The sequence below is a fragment of the Pleuronectes platessa genome, chromosome 11 (genome assembly GCF_947347685.1).
Source record: "Pleuronectes platessa chromosome 11, fPlePla1.1, whole genome shotgun sequence".
Lineage (NCBI taxonomy): Eukaryota > Metazoa > Chordata > Actinopteri > Pleuronectiformes > Pleuronectidae > Pleuronectes > Pleuronectes platessa.
The window spans coordinates 14,857,228-14,880,731 of NC_070636.1; the positions used below are offsets into that span (position 1 = coordinate 14,857,228).

General features: G+C 43.2%; 3 protein-coding genes across 6 annotated transcripts in view; 1 reads left to right on the plus strand and 2 right to left on the minus strand.

Annotated features, from left to right (window-relative positions):
- Positions 1-15,300, plus strand: part of dnajc17 (DnaJ (Hsp40) homolog, subfamily C, member 17) — a 33,032-nt gene extending 17,732 nt beyond the window's left edge. The window contains exon 11 of the mRNA XM_053434996.1: positions 15,046-15,300. Within this exon, the coding sequence (XP_053290971.1) occupies positions 15,046-15,174 (129 nt within the window). The 3' untranslated portion in view covers positions 15,175-15,300. The remainder of the gene's footprint in view (positions 1-15,045) is intronic.
- Positions 3,575-8,246, minus strand: LOC128451204 (cdc42 effector protein 3). Of its 4 annotated transcripts, none has more exons than XM_053434998.1 (4): positions 8,049-8,244; positions 7,609-7,944; positions 7,339-7,494; positions 3,575-5,964 (listed from the first exon to the last, which is right to left on the minus strand). In XM_053434998.1, exon 4 carries the CDS (start codon positions 5,816-5,818, stop codon positions 5,213-5,215), a length of 606 nt encoding a protein of 201 aa, XP_053290973.1. In that variant the 5' UTR covers positions 5,819-5,964; positions 7,339-7,494; positions 7,609-7,944; positions 8,049-8,244; the 3' UTR covers positions 3,575-5,212. The 4 variants fall into 4 exon arrangements, with proteins under 4 accessions (XP_053290973.1, XP_053290975.1, XP_053290976.1 ...); XM_053435000.1 differs by lacking the exon at positions 8,049-8,244 and adding an exon at positions 7,945-7,962 and having other exon boundaries at positions 7,609-7,854; XM_053435001.1 differs by having other exon boundaries at positions 3,575-5,828; positions 7,609-8,246.
- A 4,777-nt stretch (positions 15,301-20,077) lies between the features above and the next one.
- Positions 20,078-22,877, minus strand: gchfr (GTP cyclohydrolase I feedback regulator). Its single transcript, XM_053434398.1, has 3 exons — positions 22,681-22,877; positions 22,106-22,200; positions 20,078-20,728 (listed from the first exon to the last, which is right to left on the minus strand). Exons 1-3 carry the CDS (start codon positions 22,714-22,716, stop codon positions 20,593-20,595), a joined length of 267 nt encoding a protein of 88 aa, XP_053290373.1. The 5' UTR covers positions 22,717-22,877; the 3' UTR covers positions 20,078-20,592.
- Positions 22,878-23,504: the final 627 nt, after the last annotated feature.

Here is a 23,504-nt window from a genome sequence, read left to right on the forward strand (position 1 = left end):
TATGTGTCTCCAGAGCTGCTGCTGAACTGGGTTTCACCCCTCAGATCCCCTTGTCCGGGTTAGTATGCGAGACTCGGCCCGCGCACTGGGACTTGTCACGCTAATCTCTTTAAATGTTATTATTGTAACCCGGGTTGCCTCGCAGATATCCAAAGTTGATTGTTTCATCTTGCACCTGAGAATGAAAACATTACTACGACTGTAATTTTCACATTAGCCCTCAGCAAGAATACTTCTCACTAAACTGGCCCCACGTGACATATTGGCTGAACCAGTGTAGACATTAGCATTAGAGAAAGAGAGAGATAGGGGTAATGAGAAGCCAGAGCCTTGGAGGTCCATGTGCTCGCTGTCTATCTGGACATAAAAATCAAATCCCTCTCCAGTTGTCTACCCCTCCATCACTCCCCCACGTCAGCCAGCTGCACTCACACAGGAACAGCTTGGCCGAGGACTTGCTTCTTTAACCCTGTCAATCCAAACAGAGAGCCAGGGTCTCACTAGAGGGAGCTCAGAGATGCACACGAGTGACTTCAGCTTCGGCTTCAGTTCCAGCTTACTAAATGAATCTGGGGCCAATGCGAGGGGCCTAGTGGAGCGAGGGCCAGATGTCGGGGTCCATAGACCTTGAGTGTTACTAACTACGCTGTGATGGGTTTCGACCGCTCTCACGGAGACACAGAGGAACACAGCTGGCTGTCTTCTTATTCTGCTTGTCTAGTTGTGCACTTAGTTTTGTCTCACCATGGATATTAAACATTTCAAAATAGGTTAGGGGGCACATCTTCCACACCGTGCAGGATTGCTCCCCTTCCTCTTTTTTGGGAAATTATCGAGTTTCATCTGCAGGCTGATGACCAGGACATGGACAGGCTTTTTTAAAGAAGTGCAAACAGTTTTTTATCATTGTCAAACCTCAGTGAATCTGAATGAGTCAAGGTGAAAGTTTTTTTTTAACGTTTATTGTAGCTCGGATACTACATGTTGGTGCCCTGTTTTTGCTTAGCACTCCGAAAAATTGTTGCATCAAAATAGGATTTCATATGTGGCCAACTGTATGGATTCCACAGAGTCTGACTAATAATTTATATTGCATTTCCAAGGCTGTCTCAGACCTGGAACCATCAAACCATCTTCTTTCTCTTGCCAGACATCATGTTTGCGTCCCCCCGGAGATCTGATCATTAATCACTGTGTCTTGATTCAAGGGTTATTGCGTAGTTTAGCATAGACTGTATTATTTAAAGTGAATCTATCATAATGGATTAACATTTGAGCTTTCTACGTCTGCTTCCTCCATCCAAAGCCAAAGAGTCATCGTGAGCTTGTCACGACACAGACCAGATGCCGCAGATCAGCCATTCTGGGATTGTTTTTCCAGTCCGCCAGTTTGCTGGTGCTCGAAAAAGTGCACTCTCACCTAAAATAGCCCCCGATTCTGGAAGAGATGCACTGTATGTGGCCATGCTGTTGCCATATTCAACCCTGGCCTGACCCCCAGACAGGAGACCAGTAGGCTTCGGTATTTAACTATGACCAGAAGCAAAGGGAGGAATTATTTTCATCATTGTTATTGTTATGTACCTAATACTAATTAAGAAATAAGCAGCTAGGAGAATCCTTGTTCGTCAGAGTTTCTCACACACTGGATCCAAACCTTAAACTACGAAACCCCTTTTGAATATCAATTATATACAGTCCATTACTACCAAACATTTCCTCCTCCAGAAAAGATCATTTCCTCCAAGTCTGTGTGTTTTTTTAAAATTTTTGAATAAAATGTGGCTTACACAATCCTTTCAGAGTCCTGATGATAATGATAACAATAATATTGTTGTACTGGTAATCCAAACTTTATTCTTGTAAAATTGTAACTTCATTATTATAAAAGCACAACTTGTTTTTCATAATATTACAACTGTAATCTCCAATATTTGTTTCTCTTTAAGTGGCCCTCATACTCCTTGGTAGAAGATAGCTTGACATACACAGATTTGTGTTTTTCACTTTCTCATTAGATGCAGAATGAAATGCCTGCTGTGATGAGTGTGTGGTTGGAATTCCACAATAATGTGTGACATAAATAAACCCAGTTCATTATACGTCTGGTGTGGGTGGTCGGCTCTGCCCTCACCATCTACAGCGTGATGAATTGTTCTGACAGGATACATGGAGCAGAAACATTGTTTTCTCAAAACCTCCTTTTTTGAGAACCCATTTGAATTACAGCCGAAGACACATCTCTTATTTACCAAAACAATAATTTGAGTTTTTAAGTTAAGACAAAATAAATAACTTGCTTCTCTTCAGTGAGATGACAGGGCTTCTTGGTATTCTTTATGACAGCAAGTTTAGATTTTTTGAAGACAGCGAAGCGGTAACAGATGGGATTGGGATACTTCACAGCTCAACCAGTTTGTGTAGTGGAGACAAGATAATTTGTTCTCAATTACAGGCTCGTTCTTCTCACATCAGTCATGCATTATATGTCTATAAGATTCTTCACACCAAGGGCTTGTGTGTCGACGACAATCTCACGGCAGCCAAGGACTCTTTGTCTGAAGAAAGGCAAAAGCAATTCATGTACAATTGTGGAGGGTATTATATAAAAGGTTTTCTTATTGTATTCTTTTTGAAGTAGATAAAATATCAAAACCTTTAAATCACATATATGTTTTTTAAAGTTGAAGGCTTTTTTTTTTTTTACCCTTATGTAAGGCTCTGTTTTAATCTGCGTTTATTTAACGTTAGCAGGATTGCACAACTTTCCAAGAAAACTTGCGGAGGGGTTGGACATGACCAAAGGAAGAACCCATCAAAGTTCTGATGCAGTTCCAGATCAGGGGGCAGATTCAGGATGTTTTTCTCTTTAACATTGTGAAGATGTTTTTCAATTATTTCCTTGGTTGCTCAGAGAATAATTAATCTTGATGAATTATATCTGGCACATTTAAGGGACTAATATTTACGAGTGTGTGCAACTTGGTGCTGAACCAAATGAATTGTGAATTTTATTGTGCTTTTATTAGGGGACTCTTGAGGCTTAGAAGATGCATTTGCTATCTGAGAGCCGTTCTAGTTCTTTTTTTCCTGTGCATGAATGAGGCTTTGTTCATTAAGGGCCTTTGTAGCTGGCGGGGAACTGAGCCATATAACGTCTGTGAACACCTCTTTATGCTTATCTGTACAGAAAAGTCCACACAAGTTGCCGACACACCCTGGTTAGCCATTGAGTCTCACTTCTTTGAGCTTCAGTGCACTAAATGTTGTGTCAGAGTCTGGTTTACTGAACCAATGCGACTCTATGAAATCCTGCTTGACGTGCCTGTCTGATTTAGGCCTATGTGTTTCCTCACTTTGAAATAATATTGTGTTGCTTGTAGTGTCGGATAGTCTGAGGCTATAATTTCTCCAGAAACTGTTAGTTATTAGTGACAGACAAGGCTTATATCGTCCACAGTGGCTTGTTGTGGTTAAAAAGCCAAATAAATTCGGTCCACCAGGGTGTGTAAACAATCTCATACGAGTTCTTAAAATGTTAACACAAGCACTTCAATCCACAAAACCACCAATCTTGCAATTTAAAAGATATTTTTCTTTACTTTCCCAAAATACAAAACAGTCAAAAAAAATTCACAATGTGTTATTGTCACAACATATACAAGGAACAGGGGCAATGATATCCACTTAAAAATAGAAAATGCCAAAACAGATATACAGTGCAGATGTACCCACAAACATTGCTGTCTCTGTTGGGACAGAGATAGATTTCTGAATCTATTGCTAGAACCGGGACAACTGTGGTTTTGTATATATTTTCCGGCGCGATCCATTGGGCGCTTAGGAATTTGACTGGTTCTGGGTTTGCCCCACAGCCTTCCCTGGCAACCTCCTACCAAAACACAGACTCTCTTCTGTCCAGAAGAAAAGAAGAAAAATGGACATGGATTGTCTGCACAAATCCCCGCTTGACCACACGTTCGTACACGTTTACATGTGCGCTGCTCGTCACTCCTGTGTCAGTGTATGTGAGATGCAAGCATGTCTTTTTCACGTGTGAGGGGTGTGTTTGGTCAGAAGGTAGTGTTTAAACCCTCATCAGGACTTGTGCTGCAGTAATGGATGTCTCTGGTCCTCCTCCCTCGACACCCCCTGCATATGTGGAAGTATCACATATCCCTTTACCACTTTCCTTCTCGTGTGCCACTCACCAGAGCAGCGGACTCCGATTTGCAGCTAAGAAAACAGTTTGCCCCAGCTTTTTTTGTATTCTGAGGTCTTGGACCTGTGGCCTGGCTTGGTCCGTAGCCCAACCTGCCACCACTGCCTGGCTTTTTATTGGAAGCAGAGCTAAGTGTTTGTTTTCACTGCATTGTTGGGAATGAGAGATGGGGGGTACCTTGGTCTACCTTTGAGTGGGGCCTCTGGGATGCGTGCGGAGGAGAAATTGCGCTGCGCACACAATAGATTGGCAAGCACGCCAAGAGCCAAGACATCACAGCTCGAGGACCTTGGATTGTAGCCGCAGCTTTTCTTTTCTTAAACACAACACTCTTTAAGTCTTAACAGCCGTTTTCAGCACAGTGCTGTGTGGTTAAGGGGATTACACAAAGTCAAAGGAAGGAGTGAAGTAAAAGAAGGTCAAAATGTCCAACTTGGAGTTGGACATTTTCATCTGACAGGGATTAATTATTAACTTAACTATCGTGTCTAACTCTGCAAGAGGTGAAACTAAGGAGAACATTAACTTAGTGCTGTTAACTTATTCTTTTCTTTAGTTTAACCTTTTGTTTCGAATGATGCTTACTTTTGAAAAAACCCTGTGGACCGCAGCGGATGCACACATATCTGGTTCCTTTGACAGATTGTCCATATTAACTTTGCTGTGATGATCTTATCCACAGTTAACATGTTTTAATAAAATGCTGAAAGAAGGCAGAATTCCTTATCCTGTCCATCAGTGTTTCCAGTGTGTTAGTTTATCCATCAGAACACTGCTGTTGTCAGTTCTCTCCACAGCTTATTTATCGTTCCTCAGTATAATGAAATCAGAAATACATCTCCAAGTGAATGTGAACAATAACATCTCTTTAGGATATTGCATTGTCCATAAATTCCGAGGCGTGTACCCCAGAACCAGTTGAGTTGGATCTCCTCTTTATATTCCATTCATGTCGTTAAACCCTCCTGTGATGCTTGGTGACAGTGGTTTCTAATTGTGCTGCTTGTCCATCACCTGTAACACGTCATCCAGGATTGACGGGCCCAAGTCGAGGCTGAAAGAAAAGCCACTGTCCTCCTCCTTTTGTTTTCCAGCAGTTTTCTCACAGATATCTGTGGCGTATACATCCTTGTCGGAATTAACCCTACCCCGACCTGGTCCGCAAGCGACATTTGTCCCTCTTTGGCACCTCTCTGCTATGTCTACTTGGACTTCATCATTGTCCAGCAGCGGCATAGAGCTGCATTTCTTCCTCCTCTGGGAGGAGCTGAGGTGGTGACCAGCAGAAAAGTTAGGGCTCTCCGAACCGTCTGTCCCGTCCAGGTTGAGACGAGGGGGCTTTGGTGGAGGAGAGCAGGCCAGGAAGATGTTCTGTTCACTCTGGGAGCTTTGAAGAAGCAGGTTGTGGCCCATCTTTAGGAAGGACAGGTCCCCAAAGCTGTCTGTGTGTGCATCGTTGCCAATATGTGTGATATGGCGGAAATCACCCAGCGGTAGGCTGATCATGTTGACAGACAGCACCTCACGGCGCTTGGTGTTCCTGCCAGGCCAACGAGCAGAGGATTGCTTTCTGTAAAATGATGTTCTCAGCGGCATTGTGGGAGATCTGGTTAAGAGAGACTTAAATAATTAAATGTATCCGTTTTTATAGGTCCCGAAAAGTCTTTGTATCCTTTTGTAATTCCTCCTTTGATCAACAATAAATCTTTAGGAAGTTGTGAAGCTTAAGAGCATACTGCCATCTGGAACAAAACAAAAAGAGGAGAAATTATAATTGAACATATGTGAGTCTGAAAACGAAACGTTTTCTGTGAGGGTAATTAATATAACGCTAGAGAATAAATAAACCTTTGATAATCCAGGTTTCCCTCATATCATGCTAGAATCTGCAGCAGGTCTGTGCTTGTCACGTTATGCTGCACCAGATGTAAGCATTGGACTGTATCATTATGATGAGAATCGGCAGCCATTGTTTAGAGATTGCACTTGCTCCACTTGATTTTGGTTTAATGGAAGTTCACCATTATTTGGCAGCGGATGGATGTTCCAACAATGCTTTGAAGCTTTCCTCTCTAAATATTTACTTTTCACAGTTTTCCCATAAATGCAGGTGTGGTCTGCCGCATATCCTGCAAAGGAAGTCCATTAGCTTGCCTAAGACTTCCAGTAACAAAAGTTGCTGATTTGCAAATGGTAATTGTGTCTCTTCATTTAGTTCTGGGAGGTTGAGGCTTTACTGTAATTTCTGTCAAAAATCACGATGATAACTTTACTTATGAACACATGTTTGTGATTTTCTGAGAAGTACAAATAGCTAGGATGCAGTGAGTTTACTTTGCTGTGGTGTGAGAGTTATGCAGTGACTCTGGATGTGGAAGTCAGAAAAAATGAATATTATCACGCTACAGCCACTATGTTTAAAAAAAAATCTCATGTTTGTAACGTAGTTTGGGGATTGTATGTTGTTAAAATTTCACTTCTGCCAAAAAGACTGTGGTAAAAATGAAACAATACAATAACCTTCGAAATTCAAGTCAAACTTCCATACAAAAAAAACAAAAAACTTTTTGCATTTCGTGACCTGTAATCATTTTATTGAGTAAAACAGAACTCAGTTCATCAGCGCTGGCATGCCGATTAGATAATCTGCTCAGTGTCTGTGATTTTATGGTCTCAAACAGCTTGGCCCACATTAGGTCTGCGTTCATGCCTTGAAACATGCACTCTGTAAATTTGTAAGTCACTACAGCAAACAGGTTTTGTTAGCTTGTAAAGGTTTTATCGGCACTTTAGTAGCAGCAGGAGATTGGAGAGCGTGGACACAACAGCATTCCTTTTCCAACATGTCAGTTTGGCCAAGGAGGGGTCTCAGGGTTTGAGCCATGAGTATCACGCTCAGGAAACGCTCCGTGGCCAAGTAAAAAATTAAAGAAGTCCATTAAAATAGATTGGCCAAGAAACACCTTTTAAATGATCTTTCCCAACGCTGCCATAAAGGGTTCATCTTTGACACTGATGAGGAATCCGTCTCGAGATGAAGTAGTTCTCTGTTCATGCAGTATTCTAGTAGGATAAATAACATGAGAATATATAAAGAACGATGAGCTGATTCTTACCTGTCCTGCTGAGCAAATACAGGATATTTGAATCCCACTCACTCACACTCGTCTCTGTCAGGAAACTAGGATGCGTCTACCTGTACACCCTGACAAACTTGTCCTTGACATGAAGGGACTTGTTGAGCTGTTACAGGGAAGCCTTCGTTGAGCAGCCTTGAAACAGAGAAACAACATTTCTGAAAATGACCTTTCCCTCAGGGACACGGCAGTCGTCATTCCCATTAACTTGATTCACTCCATAGTAACTGCAAAGAGGCTGTTTCTTACCTGTGTTCATACTGCTGCCTGGGTGTGTGTCATTGGACACTTGATCCTTTTTTTTCCTAATCCTTCCTGTTGTCAAACCACCGCTTGCATTGCAGAGCCCTCCAGGTGTGTCGCTTGGCAAAAGTCTTCTTTGCCTTAGAGATAAGGCAGGTGGGGTCAGAGTACAAGAGCATTCAGGCACCCGGTCGGAAGCATTTCTTCAGTTCAGGTCTAAATGCGCTGTCATCTCCACTTCAGACTGGTTGCCTGCCGTCAGATGACATCATTCAGGTTGCGGTGTGAGCTGGCCGTTTAGTCACAAAGGATAATGCAATCTCTGCTGGCTGCACCCATTACCTGTGGGAAGCACAGGAGCTGCTGATTGAACTCCTTTGAACCATATACCAGAAATGTGCACAGCTCATTTTCTCAAAAGCGGACTGGTTCGTCAGTGCACTTACAACAGGTTGTGTTCGTGCCTGTGTGGTGTAGATGTGTACCAAAAAAAAAGGAAGTGATAGTCAGCGAGCAAACAGGACGGTCGTCCAGGGGGAGGAGGTTAACTGATCTCTAATCTCCATGTCATTGTCCCTCTGCTCTGCTGCTTTCCTGGTTTCCTGCCGACTGTCTGCCTGTCTAAAGCCGCTGAGTCCGCCCCACTCCATAGGCCCTTCTGCCTGACTGGAGCCCTATAGCTGCTCTATGTAACCAAAGCGCACAATCCCACATAGACATGTATGGACAGGAACACTGGTTGCACAAGAACGATAACTTGTTGCATTTTCCAATTCGCATGCCTCCAGCGTGATGTCTTTGCCTTTGGAATTCTATAGTAATACAGCAATGGAAATTGTTTCGCAACAGCAAACGTTTTTTTCATGTCTATGGAATTTGTTTGTGTTTAAAATAAGAGGGTTGGAGCACTTTGTTGTGCTTTCCCTGGAAGTAAGTGCCACTTACATTGAAAATGCCCTTATTGGTATTATGTAGAAAGATGCTTTTTGAAAATGCAGCTGTGTTCCTATTGGGGGTCCGTCTCCCTCAGAGGACTCGGTCCACGCAGCCCATGAAGGAGGCCGTTTTAGTGGACTGAAGGAGCTGTGAAGGTCAAACCGAAATGAGACGGTCTGCTCCACATGAGAGGATTCCTTGATTGGTGTCACCATGTGTAGCGTTAGCTGTTCGGTTGAGCTGAAGTGTAAAACTCAAGCATCGGATGTCTCATCGCTTGTCGGTGCCATTATCCCTTTGAAAAATTGGAGGATCCTGTGATTGGTTGGCCTAATAAGCATCCACCCGTCGGATTCTTCATTTCACAGGGATGGAAGGGAGCATTTGAAGGAGCCTCTGAAGGATGCAGCCCCTGAAGTGACACACAGCTTATGCAATCTTCAACAACCCTGTATATGTAAAGACAGTAAAATAAAATGCCGTCGCACTGGGATATCTCACAATAAACACTGTGTTCCAGGAAAAAGGAGGACACGGCTGGGGTTCCCTTTGTCTACAGTCCCAAAGCTTCCCCTTGTTTGCTCGGCTTAGAAAATACAGGGTGTGAAGGAAATGGACAAATAATGTCTTTCACTGCTCCTCCAGTCCTTTCAAATTGATCCAATAAACAACATACTGATCCGTTCCCTCTCACTCTGCACTTTAGTGCCAAAACAGTCTGCAAGACCAGACACAATTACTCACGCAAATGAAATTATCATAACATTTACTCAATCCTGCAACAGATCATTTTGAACATCGGTCTTCGGAGAAAAAAAATTATCAACCTACGACCACAAAACGGCTTTCATGCTAGGAGACAATTAGGGTGAAGAGCTCATGTTATCTGCGGTATTTGGGAATGACCTCACAGGACCTGCCATCTCACCGAGGCTGGGCTTACTCTGTTAGTTGTGTTGTCATGCTATGTAGCCTCCGAGCTGATGCATTTAGCCCTCGATGGATTTCTGTGTAAGCGTCTTTTCTAAGGTCTGACCATAGCGGGCAGTGTGGTTTGATGCAGCTATGCTGGGCCTGAAATCTGGGATGCTGCATGTTTTTGTTATTGCAGGATAAAAAGTGTTTCCAGATATTGCTTTGACTGGTGCTAGAAGCCCAAACTGAGGCTTTGGTGGATATTCTTCTGTCTCTTTGTTGTGTGTTCTCCAGCTTCCGCTCTATCGAGGCCCTTAGACAGCCAGCATTTAGACAAGATTTACACTGTCTTATTCTTTTATATGAAAAACATTGTTCAGTGACGACAAACACAGGACATTCTGTACTCAGCAGATTCTGCCTCGAATTGCAAAGAGAATGAAAAGCATGAGGCCAGACAATTTCATTTAGTTCACTGTTCAACTGTTCTTATCTGTATCTGTCTCTAAAGACAGTTTCTAGTAGCTTCTCTTTGTATCAATTCTGCTGAGAACATCCAAGTCAGAGGTTTTCATCATCGTAACCGTTGTCTCCAAACTTATGACTCAGTGTTGGGCTTTTTGAACACGCTCCAAACGAAACCTGGCAGCCTGGCTGTAAAGAGGAAGAGTAGAAACTCAGCTGCATGACAGGCACATGACAGAGATGGCACACCAGACAAAGTCCAGGTGTGATGTTACAGGAAATCAAGTGCGAACTCGTCCACACATGACGAAAGACACAGCAGCCTCTAATCAAAACGAAAAGGTCACATTAAGCCAACACAGGATGGAGGAAAAGAGACTGGATAATTCATGGAGAGATGTAACTAAAATGTCTTGCTTTTTTCCTGCAAGCAGTTTTTTATTGTTGATAATTGGTACTTAAAGTATAATATAATATATAATGTAATATCACATAGTGTTTGTGGAGGGCTACGGGTGTGAAACCTTAGAAATTTTACTTTCTTCCACTCTCTTTTGTCATTTTCATCCATCAAATGTCAAATAAAGGTAAAACAATATCCATTTATTTATTCAATAATTACAGGGCATTACAAAGAACAGCAACCCCACCCATGCCCTCCCACACCTGTCTTGTTACAGGTTGTGGGAGGGGAATGAAGAAAATAGTGACTAAAATAATAATAAAGAAAATGATACAGATCATAAAAGACCCAAGTATTATGAGGACCATTCCATGCTAAAGCTAGTGATAAAGTGAGCCCTAATTGTAACCATAAGCACGCAGTTAAACCTATTACAACACTGTCAGTCATGTAATGATTCACAAATGCACAACCAAAATCAGATGGCATGAGTTACCGATGAGGAAATAAAGTAACGTAAATACGTGAGTGATTGAACAACATCGTCGGTGGCAGGGAACACTCCCAGGTTACAGCTCGGCCTCTGAAGGGAGCCTCTGCAGGGAATGGAACAATGTAAACGTTTGCAATTTAGAAACCTAATTCATCATTCGGACCCCGTTAGAAAGTACTTCTTCTCGAGTGTGAGAAAGCACATCTGTAAGCCAGGTAGAGATGGAGGGAGGCCGTGCAGACTTTGCGACGTGCCAGCAAGGTTGTGAAAGAAATGATTTCTGCTTGTTTCAAATTTATGAGGACAGATCAAATAACAGTTTTGTGCTGTTATACAGAGAAATCTTGAAATTGTTTTGATATCTTTGTTAAACACATTAAATATAAATTACTGGAACTATTGCTCTCTATGCAGCAGAAGTGAAGTACAAAATACGCAGCAGTCTCACTCGCTGTTTGTTCTGCGCATTAAGCGCCGTAGATATGGATGCCTGTTAATATGGGAACACATATGTATATACTCAAAGAGAACAGACCTTTTTTTGTGTTTGGAACCTTGATTCTATTCTCATTTTTTCTTTCCTCTCATAATGCCTGAGTTATTTTTGACATCTCCAAGGTTCAGGCTGCATTCTTACCAGTCCCGTGGCCCCTTTTTGTTTTAATGGGAAATCTCTTGCAATCAGAGGGCTTTTCCCGGAAGGCTCGGACGTGAAAGACATAATTTTGCCTTTACAACGGCGTATTATTGGATATTAAAGAGGCTGAACTCCCACACCTCCCCTATTCCAGGATCCCAGAGCTCATCCGTCAAAAAGAGAAATGCCAGGGCACCAGGAGTTCAGGTCCTTGCTGCCATTTCTCTTTTCCCTGTTTATTTCCTTTACTTAAAAAGTTTCCAAAGGCACTCCATCCCTGTCCAATAGGCTTTCTCTCCGGCCAATACCATGACCACGTACAACCACATGCATACACTTCCATACATAGACTCACATCTACTCACTCGCTGCCTTTTTCTTCTCCTACACTTCACCTTTATATGTTACTCTGCTGAATCTGCAGTCCACACACATAGTATATTGTCTTCTTTCAGGGTTTTGTTTTGCTGACATGGGTTTTAGCTCAAGGTTGTTGTCACTGCTCCACAAAAATGTTGATATTCAGTTTGTGAAAATAGGGAAATATGCAGTGTCTCTTTTTTCTCTTGCAGCTGGATTTGTAATTTATATTTTTATGATAGATTTATTATTTAAATGCACTAAACATCCTGCCTGGTGTAGTTTCAAGGATACCTTTAAATTCTGCCGCTTCCATTAAAAATAATCGACCTGTGTAATTGTGGTCGTCACAATCAGTGATCTGTGAATGTATTCACCAAGACTATTTCTGCAGAGTTTTTCCTGTTCAAGGATTTTGCTGTCAAATAAAAAGGAGGTCTCGTCCAGTCTCCATTCAGAAACCAGATGTTGGCAGGACACGTGCTTGTAAAGGGTTAAATACAGGAAGTAGATTTGGGCCTTAATCTCAGTGTAGTTTTTGTTCTCCACTAACAAAAACAGTGTAATAGTCCAGCAGACCTTTGGGGGTAGTCAGAGTAATCGTGACCTCTGTATGATCCCAGTTAACTAAGAGCTTTGAATGAGCAAAGGCAGATGGGAGTTTAGCTTTAATTCATTTATTAATGGTTGTTTCCAGTGAAGGTTCAGCGATCAATCTTCAAATGTACTGAATGGAGATGCAGGGATGAAGACTGGAAGGGTTTGAGGATTAGGTAAATGATCATAAACAGAAAGAAAGGTATTCATCCCTCAAGCTGAGCACCAGATATCTATAAAAATAATACCAGGAAGCACTGACGCTGCTCAGTGTTCCGTCACAAGCGCTCACGTGCTTACACACTCACACTAAGTCTCACACAACAGCGCATAAAAAAAGTTGTAATACGCAGCTGATGGGACAAGTTGTGCTGAGGGAGCGCAGTGGCCACCTGCACTCTGTGTGTGTGTGTGTGTGTGTGTGTGTGTGTGTGTGCGTGTGCGTGTGTGTGTGTGTGTGTGTGTGTTGTTGACTGACTCACAGCACTGCTGGTATTCATGATGTCATTTCTGGCCTGGGGTCAGACTGGGATGTGCTGTTTAGAGCCCTAGACATGTGCTGATGTCACATTGCTAATCCTGAGTTTGTGTGCGTGCCTGTGTGTGTTTTACTACTATTCCACCTCTGTGGTGGCCTTGTACCCTCCGCTCTTGGCTTTGTACGGGGGCCCATTGTTTGTGTTTTGCGGTTTCCATCTTAGTCTGGGCCCCAGTGTTACTGCAACACACACGCACGCACGCATGCATACACACAGCGAGTGTTTAGTTACAGAGTGATGCATTGGCTAAACATGTACATTGTAAGTTAACACCCCGGGCAAGGAAACATCCCTCATCCTGCCCATAAAGCACCTGCTAATGCTCAGAGCTCCCCCACATCACTGGCCAGTCCACCCGTGACCACACCGGGTGGAGAATGGGTCAGACCAATTAGTGAGTTTTCAGGTGCATTTCTCTGCAGTGACCAATAGAGGGCAGGGCAGCGTGGAGATGCGGTACTTTCTGAGGAGATGGGGGCATTTTCACCAGCTTAGATGTGTACTTGCTTGTGTTCTGTTTAATTCGAAGATGCGAGAATCATTTATTTACCTAATGACGCTCGCGTGATATTCCATAGTTATGTGTTAGCCGAGGGCTTGAGCTCACATTACTGGAATGATAATAGCCGCTTTCCTCAATCCAGAGTTGGGTGATGGAGGGATGGAGGGAGGGTGGGAGGGTAACTTCCCCTTGGCCGACCCTCTCCTCTCCACTCTTCTTCCTCCATGCTTACCCTCTCTCTCTCAGCACATGGACGCTGGAGTCCCCGTGATGTTTTCCAGATGCCTTAGCTCAGCGAGTGGACTGACAAAAACCCACCTCTCCTCCTCAAATCGCCCCCTCTCTCTCCCTCAGAGTCCGTCATGCACACACTCACTCCGTCTCTCCTGCAGCTCACTGTCTTATTAAAGAGACACTTCCTTGGCCCGGCAGACTTCCTGGATATAATCCTATAAAACAGTGGCGTACTCTGTGGACACAACCCCCCCGCCCCCACCCTTCAAATTGGCACAATGGTCGCTGCTAGTGTGTTTTTAATATGTGTCAGTATTCAGACGTAAGCATTCGTTTGCTTGCATGTTTTAAAAATTGTCTCTTCACTTCTTGAGAATCCCTCTGCTCGTGCGTGGTTGTGTATCCTGGCCTGTGTGTGGCATTCGTGACCGCACAGATTGAGATTTTTTATGGGTGTGTGTGTGTGTGAGAGACGTCTGGCCTGTGTTCCACCCTGCTTGATTAGCCATTAGCCAGTGGCTTCCCTCTGCGAATCCCACCACACACAGACACAAACACAGACACACACTGTAAGAAATATATCTCGCCATCCTCATGCAAGCTCAAGCCTCTTGTAGAAATCACACACGCACACATATAAACACACACAGTGAGAAGCCGGGAGACTGCCAGGCCTAATCCCAGCCCCCATTTTGGGGTTTAATGACCTCAGGCAGAGGAATTACCCTGTCACAGTTGCTCTGCAGGCCGCTGTCTCATGCACGTTCACCCCAGCCGATGCGTCTATGGTAAATGAGACAAGATCGTCCGTCAGAGTTTGCCTCCCTCCCCTCCGATCCGTCGTGAAAACAAACACACGGTTGACGGTGACAGTGGTGTCATTTGCTCCGTGTCGCCGCTGTGATGATAATGAACACAGTCATTTAACTTTTGTGTGACCCGCTGCTTGTGCAAGAGTTCGTTAGACATTTTCTTTGAAGTTTGATGTAGGGCCACTCCACTGCCTTAAGGGTTATCTCATCTTGGGTTTGGAGACTAATGGAAAGCCCGTCTGCGTTAGAAAGTGAAGGGCTTCGGTCTAAAAGACACGGACATGGAATGGAAAAATGCAAAAAAATGGGTGTTTTGTCTGACCAACTCTCCAAAACTCAGTCACTCAATACTTTTGCTTGAATTGCTCCATATCAAACTTTTAAGAATGTTTTTATAATCTTTAGAAAATCTTGATCTCAAATATTTATCAATATCCTAATTTTCTCTTAGAAATATCACAAAGATTGTATGTGCTTTAAATCGCATGCATTGGTTTGAACATGTTCCATGTTTTAATGACCCTTCTGTGTTACCTTGTCTCCTCTGCAGGCCGCCCTGACAAATGAGCGCGACTACGAGAGTGTGGTGATGATGAGGATGAGGCAGGCCGCGGAGCGACAGAAACTCATAGAAAAAATGCAAAGAGAGGATGAGGATGACGAGGGTGTCCGGTCGTAGCACAGCACGACCCAGCCGGGTACCAGCCTGAATAAAATGACCCGTTTCATGAAGCTGCTCCATGTGTTCTGTTATTAGTTTTTGTATGTACACACCGTGGCAAAATAAATATTTTTTAATTACTAATTTTGTTACCACTTTGTGGTTTTTATCACAAGTCGACCAATTCATCAGTTCCGTAGATGGCTGTGCTGCTGAGGACGTTCAGCACATCACCACTTTGCTTTCAGGCTCCAGTTATGAAGTCAAGGTAATGTCAGTGTTCACAGGAGGTAATTCACATTTAAATGAAATACAATGTTACACAAGACATGCTTTATAAGCTTCATTGGTAAATCAATAGTATAATGAAGTCGTTGGTTAATGTACGACATTAATAATTGGGTTGGACTCAAGATAACTGCTGTTCCGCGGGGGGCAGGCTTTCTCTGTTGGGCTGAAAAACACTGTCAGGAATGAGTGTTCAGCCGTGTGGTCCCAGAATAACAGGTTCCATCACTCAGCTTGCCCGGTGGAATCAGGACTGCTCAGTATTTTCTGACACACTTTGTGATATATATTGTACCAGTATTCTGTATGCATGCAAAATTCATAGTTCAGAGTATGCACTGTGGTGTCTTCACTCCGTTTATTACAATTCAGAAGAAAGCTCTGAAGTAATACCTTATGGCCCATGCAGCATCATGCCATATAACATGGTTACATCAACTGCAGTGTTGCTGATTAGTAATGAGTTTGTGAGTATGTGATAATAAGACCTTCAGAGATTTAAGGCATCAGAGAGTGTTTAGTCTTTGTTCACTGTGTTGTAAAAGAGCCAGAGGAGATTGGCCCTGCAGCACTACGCAGTATCAAAGCGGTCCAATGACGTAATGTGCATCTGTCAGCCATCGCCTGGTTAACTGTGACAACTCATTACCTCATCACTGCAGCCAACCAAGTGCAATGTAACAATAATGATTTTCCGTTGTCTGGATTTTTATTTCAACTTCATTTCAGATTTGAGGGTTGTAGTAATCTAAGCCCCATGTTAACCTGTTAAACAGGCCTCAATTGGAGCAGCAGGTCGACTTGAATGGAAGTTATTGTGGTCCCATGTGATGAAACGTGAACGTACTCTGGAGACAAGGCCCCTCATTATAGATCTGGTGGTTTAGGGGATTGTTCCCTGGTCTTTGTACACAGTGCATCTGAAGCTCTGCCCCAGACGGAAGAGCCCTTTGGACTGGACAGTTCCATGGCTGCATAGTGTTTATTATACAGTGCCTTGCATAAGTATTCACCCCCTTTGGATTTTTCTACATTTTGTCATGGTATAACCACAGATTAAAATTTATTTCATCGTGAGTTTATGTAATGGACCAACACAAAATAGTGCATCATTTGGAAGTGGGAGGAAATATTACATGGATTTCACAATTATTTACAAATAAAAATCTGAAAAGTGTTGAGTGCATATGTATTCACCCCCTTTACTGTGAAACCCCTAACAAAGATCTGGTGCGACCAATTGCATTCACAAGTCACATTTGCAAGTCACATAATTAGTAAATAGGGTCCACCTGTCTGCAATTTAATCTCAGTATAAATACACCTGTTCTGTGACGGACTCAGAGTTTGTTGGAGATCATTACTGAACAAACAGCATCATGAAGACCAAGGAGCTCACCAAACAGGTCAGGGATAAAGTTGTGGAGAAATATGAAGCAGGGTTAGGTTATAAAAAAATATCCAGAGCTTTGAACATCTCTCTGAGCACCATAAAATCCATCATAAGAAAATGGAAAGAATATGGCACAACCGCAAACCTACCAAGAGGAGGCCGTCCACCCAAACTGAAGAGTCGGACAAGGAGAAAATTAATCAGAGAAGCAACCAGGAGGCCCATGGTTACTCTGGAGGAGTTGCAGAGATCCACAGCTGAGGTGGGAGAATCTGTCCACAGGACAACTATTAGTCGTCTACTCCACAAATCTGGCCTTTATGGAAGAGTGGCAAGAAGAAAGCCATTGTTGAAAGGGATCCATAAAAAATCCCGTTTGGAGTTTGCCAGAAGCCATGTGGGAGACACAGCAAACATGTGGAAGAAGGTGCTCTGGTCAGATGAGACCAAAATTGAACTTTTTGGCCTCAATGCAAAACGCTATGTGTGGCGAAAACCCAACACTGCCCATCACCCTGAGCACACCATCCCAACAGTGAAACATGGTGGTGGTAGCATCATGCTGTGGGGATGCTTCTCTTCAGCAGGTACAGGGAAACTGGTCAGAATAGAGGGAAAGATGGATGGAGCCAAATACAGGGAAATCCTTGAAGAAAATCTGATGCAGTCTGCAAAAGACTTGAGACTGGGGCGGAGGTTCATCTTCCAGCAGGACAATGACCCTAAACATACAGCCAGAGCTACAAAGGAATGGTTTGGATTAAAGAATGTTAATGTCTTAAAATGGCCCAGTCAAAGCCCAGACCTCAATCCAATAGAGAATCTATGGCAAGACTTGAAGATTGCGGTTCACAGACGGTCTCCATCCAATCTGACTGAGCTTCATCTTTTTTTGCCAAGAAGAATGGACAAACCTTTCCATCTCTAGATGTGCAAAGCTGGTAGAGACATACCCCAAAAGACTTGCAGCTGTAATTGCAGCGAAAGGGGGTTCTACCAAGTATTGACACAGGGGGGTGAATACTTATGCACCCAACAGATGTCGACTTTTTTGTTCTCATTATTGTTTGTGTCACAATAAAATTTATTTTGCACCTCCAAAGTACTATGCATGTTTTGTTGATCAAACGGGAAAAAGTTTATTTAAGTCTATTTGAATTCCAGTTAGTAACAGTACATAATGGGAAAAAGTCCAAGGGGGGTGAATACTTATGCAAGGCACTGTATTTGCATGTCACCAATGAGCAGCCAATGATGAGTATCAGGGGTTCCCCATCTGGGGATCAAGACCTTCCAATGGGGCCCCAGGGGGGTCACAAGGTTATTTTAATTTTCTTAGCTTCCTTTTTCTGTGAGATACCTCTTTTGTGACCCTAAAAACCCTTCAACTTAAACAATCCACAAAGGATCAGTCCCTGAGGTACACCATCTGTGCTATAACCAGATCCAGAAAAAAAGGCCTTATTGGTAACAAGGTTTTGTTGCTTGTAACTTTTTTAAACTGGAAACCCAAAGAAACTAAATCCACCAACCAGTATCTTTAAAGCTCATTCATTGGCACATTATATATAGTTCGTTGAATCTGATTAACAACCAACGTTATAAAAAGTTGAGATCTGACGGCAGGTTGGGTGCTGAGCTGTTCACTGGCAGGGACGAGATGACTTTCTGGAGTTTCGTCTTCACCGTGACTTTGCCAGGCAACCGGCGGAGAATCTGGGAAAATCACTGCTCTCAGCCAAGAAGCAGTCTGGCACAAGCGTCCCCCTCCTTACAGCTGCATGTGGCTCCATCTTAAGATTGAATGGACAGACATTTCAAGTCTTATCGATCTTTTCTTCTAACTCTCATTGAGAAAGAATATTGGCATTTTCCCATGCAAAATCAAGAACTACTGCTTCATCACCAACTGAAGAATGTTGATGCAAGAAGCCCTTGAATAATGAATGTATAGCTTATACCTTGCGATAGGATTTATCTCAGTAATACTTGAATATTTGCCCTCATGCATCATATTGAATGTATTGATAAAATTTAGATTCTTCACAGATGAGTTTACTTGTTTTGAGACCTTTCATTGTTTCTACTTTAACTGAAGAACATGCCACCTGCTTCAAAACCATCTGTCCTATGTCCTATGATACGGACCTCAACAAATTACCTCTTAGTTCCTGTTTCAAGCTCTTTCACAATAAGCTTATGTAACCGATACATAGAAGATTTGCCTTATTCCTGTTTATGCTCTCCGAAGTGACAAGCTACCGCTCTGTGACCCACATTAGGTCAGACGTTACAGTGCCAGACTGTTGTGGTCGCCCTGGGCTTTGTAACAAGGTCCTCTGCCTGTGGAACATCTATTCATCCAAAGTCTAATTTTCCTTTTCCTTGGGGGACTATGGCGTAATGGTGTGTCTGTGTCTTTTGGGCTTGCGTGGCAGCGCTTTCTCTTGTCATTGTGTTATCTAGGAGACGCATGGCAGCTTTGCAACATCCAAGCCAGCCATCCATCTCCCTACCACCCCTTCCTCTGCCTCGCCGTGGCTCTGTTACACAATGTCCAGCTGTGGAGTGGTGTGCTGGGAGACATCTGCTCCTCTCCTCTTGCAAAATCCCCTCATCACATGGACTGGTTTATGCGTGGCCCTTTTTCATATCCCGGCAATGTGGGGGGAAAAAAAGCCCAGAAACACACAAACTCTATCCAAATGACAACAGAGGAAATACAATTACAGGAAACACATTTACCACCAACCCTGCCCTGAGCCCACTGTGGCTTGTGCTGCATGCAAACCAGGATGCTCTGCCCTATCATCAACTGCAGCACAGTTTCCTAGAAACTTCATATGATCCTCCTCCACGATTTCCGTACATTGTCCCAATCAAAGCAGCCATATCAGTGTAGTCAAAGAATAAATGGAATCCCTGTGGCCACAGAGCTGGGAAGCACCCCACTGCCTTTTTGATCTTAAGTGCGGAGCTGGAAGCTAAGTCATGTGTGAGGCTGCAGATCTCAGGTTTGGTTGTGAGCTCACTGGCAAGGTTACTGGTTTTGGTGATCCGGGGTTTGCCCCAGACATGTGCTGGCAGAGCTGCGGCTGCAACCAAACCACCCAGCGATTGTTGGCTCTCAGAGGCCGACTCCTGCACTGTGTGTGCCTGCAGGGCCTCATGTTGGATCATGCAACATCCCTGTCAGGTGCAAGGGCTCACAATAATAAAGACAAATAAATATTTACAGTGTTATCTGTGAATATTGGAAGGATTCATTATTTTATTCATTATTTGTTTTAATTACACAAGCAAACCACATCATCATATCATTAAATAATAAGCGAATGACAAACTTACAAAATCAACCTTGCACAGTTCTGTCAGTACAAACCTATCTATTAATCTTTTATGTACTTCTAAGAAAGGAAGAAATGGGTGAGGCCTTTTCATGACTCTACAGCCATTCCTTTAATTAAGTTCTAATACTGCCCCCTTAGTCCGTAAACTTAAACTCAGTCGTCAGGAGTAAACACAACATGGACAAATAGCCTCCTTCAATCTGTGGAATGTAGTCCGGTGTTCCCCCTGACGTGTCCACTATCCAACGTGATCTGAAACCTTGCGTCTGGGATAATCTCAAATTTAAGATCTTTTGTCTGACTTGGCTCAGTAGGTTCCTGTCAGTGGGACACACATGGAGCAGAGTAGCAAAGTTAGCACAAACAAAAAGAAGAGGCTGTTTCCCGCACAAGTCGTCCATGCATTCAAATGGACACGGCCTCCCTGTGCAGGCACCACACCAGCGTCTGTCCCACCCCGGTCATCGTCAGCACGCGGAAGCCGATCTTCTCCAGCTTGTCCAACACGAGACGTGGCGGGTCGTCCACATGGTACTCGGAGCTAAATGAGCATAAACACAGTGTAACTCCTCTTTCCACAGATGTGGTATTTCTCGGGTCTGTCAGTAAACATTGCTCGGAGAGTAGAACACTGTAAGTTGTCCGGCCGCTTGTTCACTTCCTCCCACACCTTGGTTCATTTCCCAGCAACAGTTGAATCCGATTGCCAATGACAACACTTCCCTGATCTGTGTTCTATCAGCTTGAGTGGTTTATGCTAAACCTGCAAACCAGGTTTTTTTCCCCCCCTTCGCTCCATGTGACTTGATCTCAGCTGTCGTCAATATGTACACGTTTACTGCCAAAAGAGAGAGAATCGCCAGCGTTAAGTGCCTAAATATGGAAATGGGGCTCGCTGAGAGCACATTTACTGTGCACCTGGGAGTTGATTCTCTGCGTGTGGACGTCCGTTTTGGAAAAGTGTTGTTATGGTTTACTATTTCCATGTTGGGGGATGGTGGTGGGAGTGATGCTTTGCAAAAATGAATCAGATAAAGATAGAAACTCTTCATCGTTTGATAGACATTTAAGTTAAAATGATTTGTGGATGAAACTCTGAGCTGAAGGATGGATATAAATCATTAGTCTGTATAAAAAAATGGACGATATCCCAGCTCTCCAAAAGTGAAGCCAAAGCCTCTCAATCACCGCCCCTCGTGGCTGAGTGCAGTATAGCTCATGAATCTAGGATTTTGCATCACAAAAAGTCAAAATACACGTTGAATAAGTTCTTCTCAAAGATGGTTTCTGTCATTTTAGGTAGTTCTTATCACATTGATTTTTGTTCAAGCTGAAATTTGATCAGTAAGTTTGGTTTTAAATAGTTATTTGATGCTACAAAAACATGGTGATATGTCATGATTGACAGTAAAGGGCAGTTGGAGCCACAATAATCCGTCTGAACCCGACCAAGGCCGGGACAAAACTCACCAAACCTCTTGGGCATTCTGTGTTTTGTATCAGACCCTGACCAGAGCTCAATGTTTCCCAGATTAAAAGCATGTGAAGTGTAAAAAAAACCTAGCCCTAACCCCTAACCCTAACAATTACCCAAGCCAACATGACCAAACCAATTCAAACCCGGATATCATTTCAAACCAAGCCCGTCCAATTGGGTCTGATAGCCACATTCGAACCGACAGCTGTGACTGAATCACAAATGTTGGAGGAAGTGTATGGTGACCTTTCCAGATGACGTTTGGACGGCAGCGTTCACATCCAGGAGGTTATGGCCTCATTTCTGGATAGTTGGGGGGAAGTGGAGACACGTCGTCCATCTTTAAGTACAGATATGAATATCTATTCGCCCTCATTTGAGCAGCTACCTGCCCAGTTACTTTGTGTACACCCACTACAATTGCTGACTGGCGATACTCACAAATTGTTTCCCAGCACGATTGTTTTCCTGGCTCCCAGGTAATTCATGACATCTGGATCTGAGAACTCATCCCCCACATTTGTCGGGCCAGTCTCCTTGAAAGACAGATATTAAACACATTAACCACACAGCTCATAGTGTAAAACAATCTGTCTCCTGTTATTGGTCCAGCATTTTTCTGAGTGTACACCTGCAGCTCTGTGGCAGAACATAATCTCTACTATCTGGACGGACTATAAATAGATGATCCATTACTCAGAGGCTCTAGAATTAGGCGGCTCCATGTGCAGGCTGCAGAATGAACGTGCAGCAGCAAGAGGCCGACAACTGGGCAACATGTGTTTTTGATTTAGGGCACCATAGAAAAACACTCACACAACCATACGCACGCAGCTTGCACCGCTTGTAGCCTTAACTGTTTGTTGTTTTTACTTTGCAGAACATTGCACATCTACAATCTGCAGTGATCCACTCTGGTTATTAGTAGGAGCAATAAATAAATCCCCGAATCTCCGGCCCGAGCGCGCGTCCTCTTCCTCCGGAGAGCGTGTGGCACGGACGCGCGGTTTACGCACCAGTCGGATCTGCGTGCTGATCAGGATGTAGGGCATCGCGTCTCCTCTGGTGTCTGCAGCGTGGATCCCCCGGGAGAGACTGACTGAGGAGCTTTCTCCACAGACGCGAAAGGTCCGCTTCACCCCGCGTCTTCGAACTCGCAGCTTCTGCTGACAGCTCGGCGCGGAATGCGGAAACACCCACCGCGACAGACCAATCACACGCTCCCCTCCTCAGCATCTGTCAACAGGCTGCGCTGCACCGTGTTGCACAACTGGGATCAGGGGTTTGTTGACATGTGAAATGTTGGAGTTCAGTCATGTGCCAAGTCTTTCTTACTTAATTTTTTTCAGAATAATACATCCTCAGTGCCTGTGTCCTTTGTAAATCCACATTACTCTGTGGCTAGGAAAGTAAATAATAAAAACAATAATAAGATTAATAATAATAATTACACAAAAAATAACCATACTGCTACTTATAATATTAATTATTATAATGGTAATAATAATGTTAATGATATAGATAATAAAATTATAATCGTACGATGATAATAATAATGTTAATGAAAAGAACATATATCTTTAATGACAAAGCACTTCTCAAAACAAAGTTACAAAGTGCTTCATGAATATAAAACACACAATACATAAAAAACAAATAAATAAAATACCAATTTCAGTTTCTCGTGTTTTCACAAATTCACACTCATTAATTGTTTATTACATGTATTGCTAAAATAAAGTCAATACATGCACGTAGGTGTATCACATTGTACCTACACTGTCTGGAACTCCAATTTCCTCCCCAGACATTTATTAATTTCCTCCTTGCTGCAGTTATA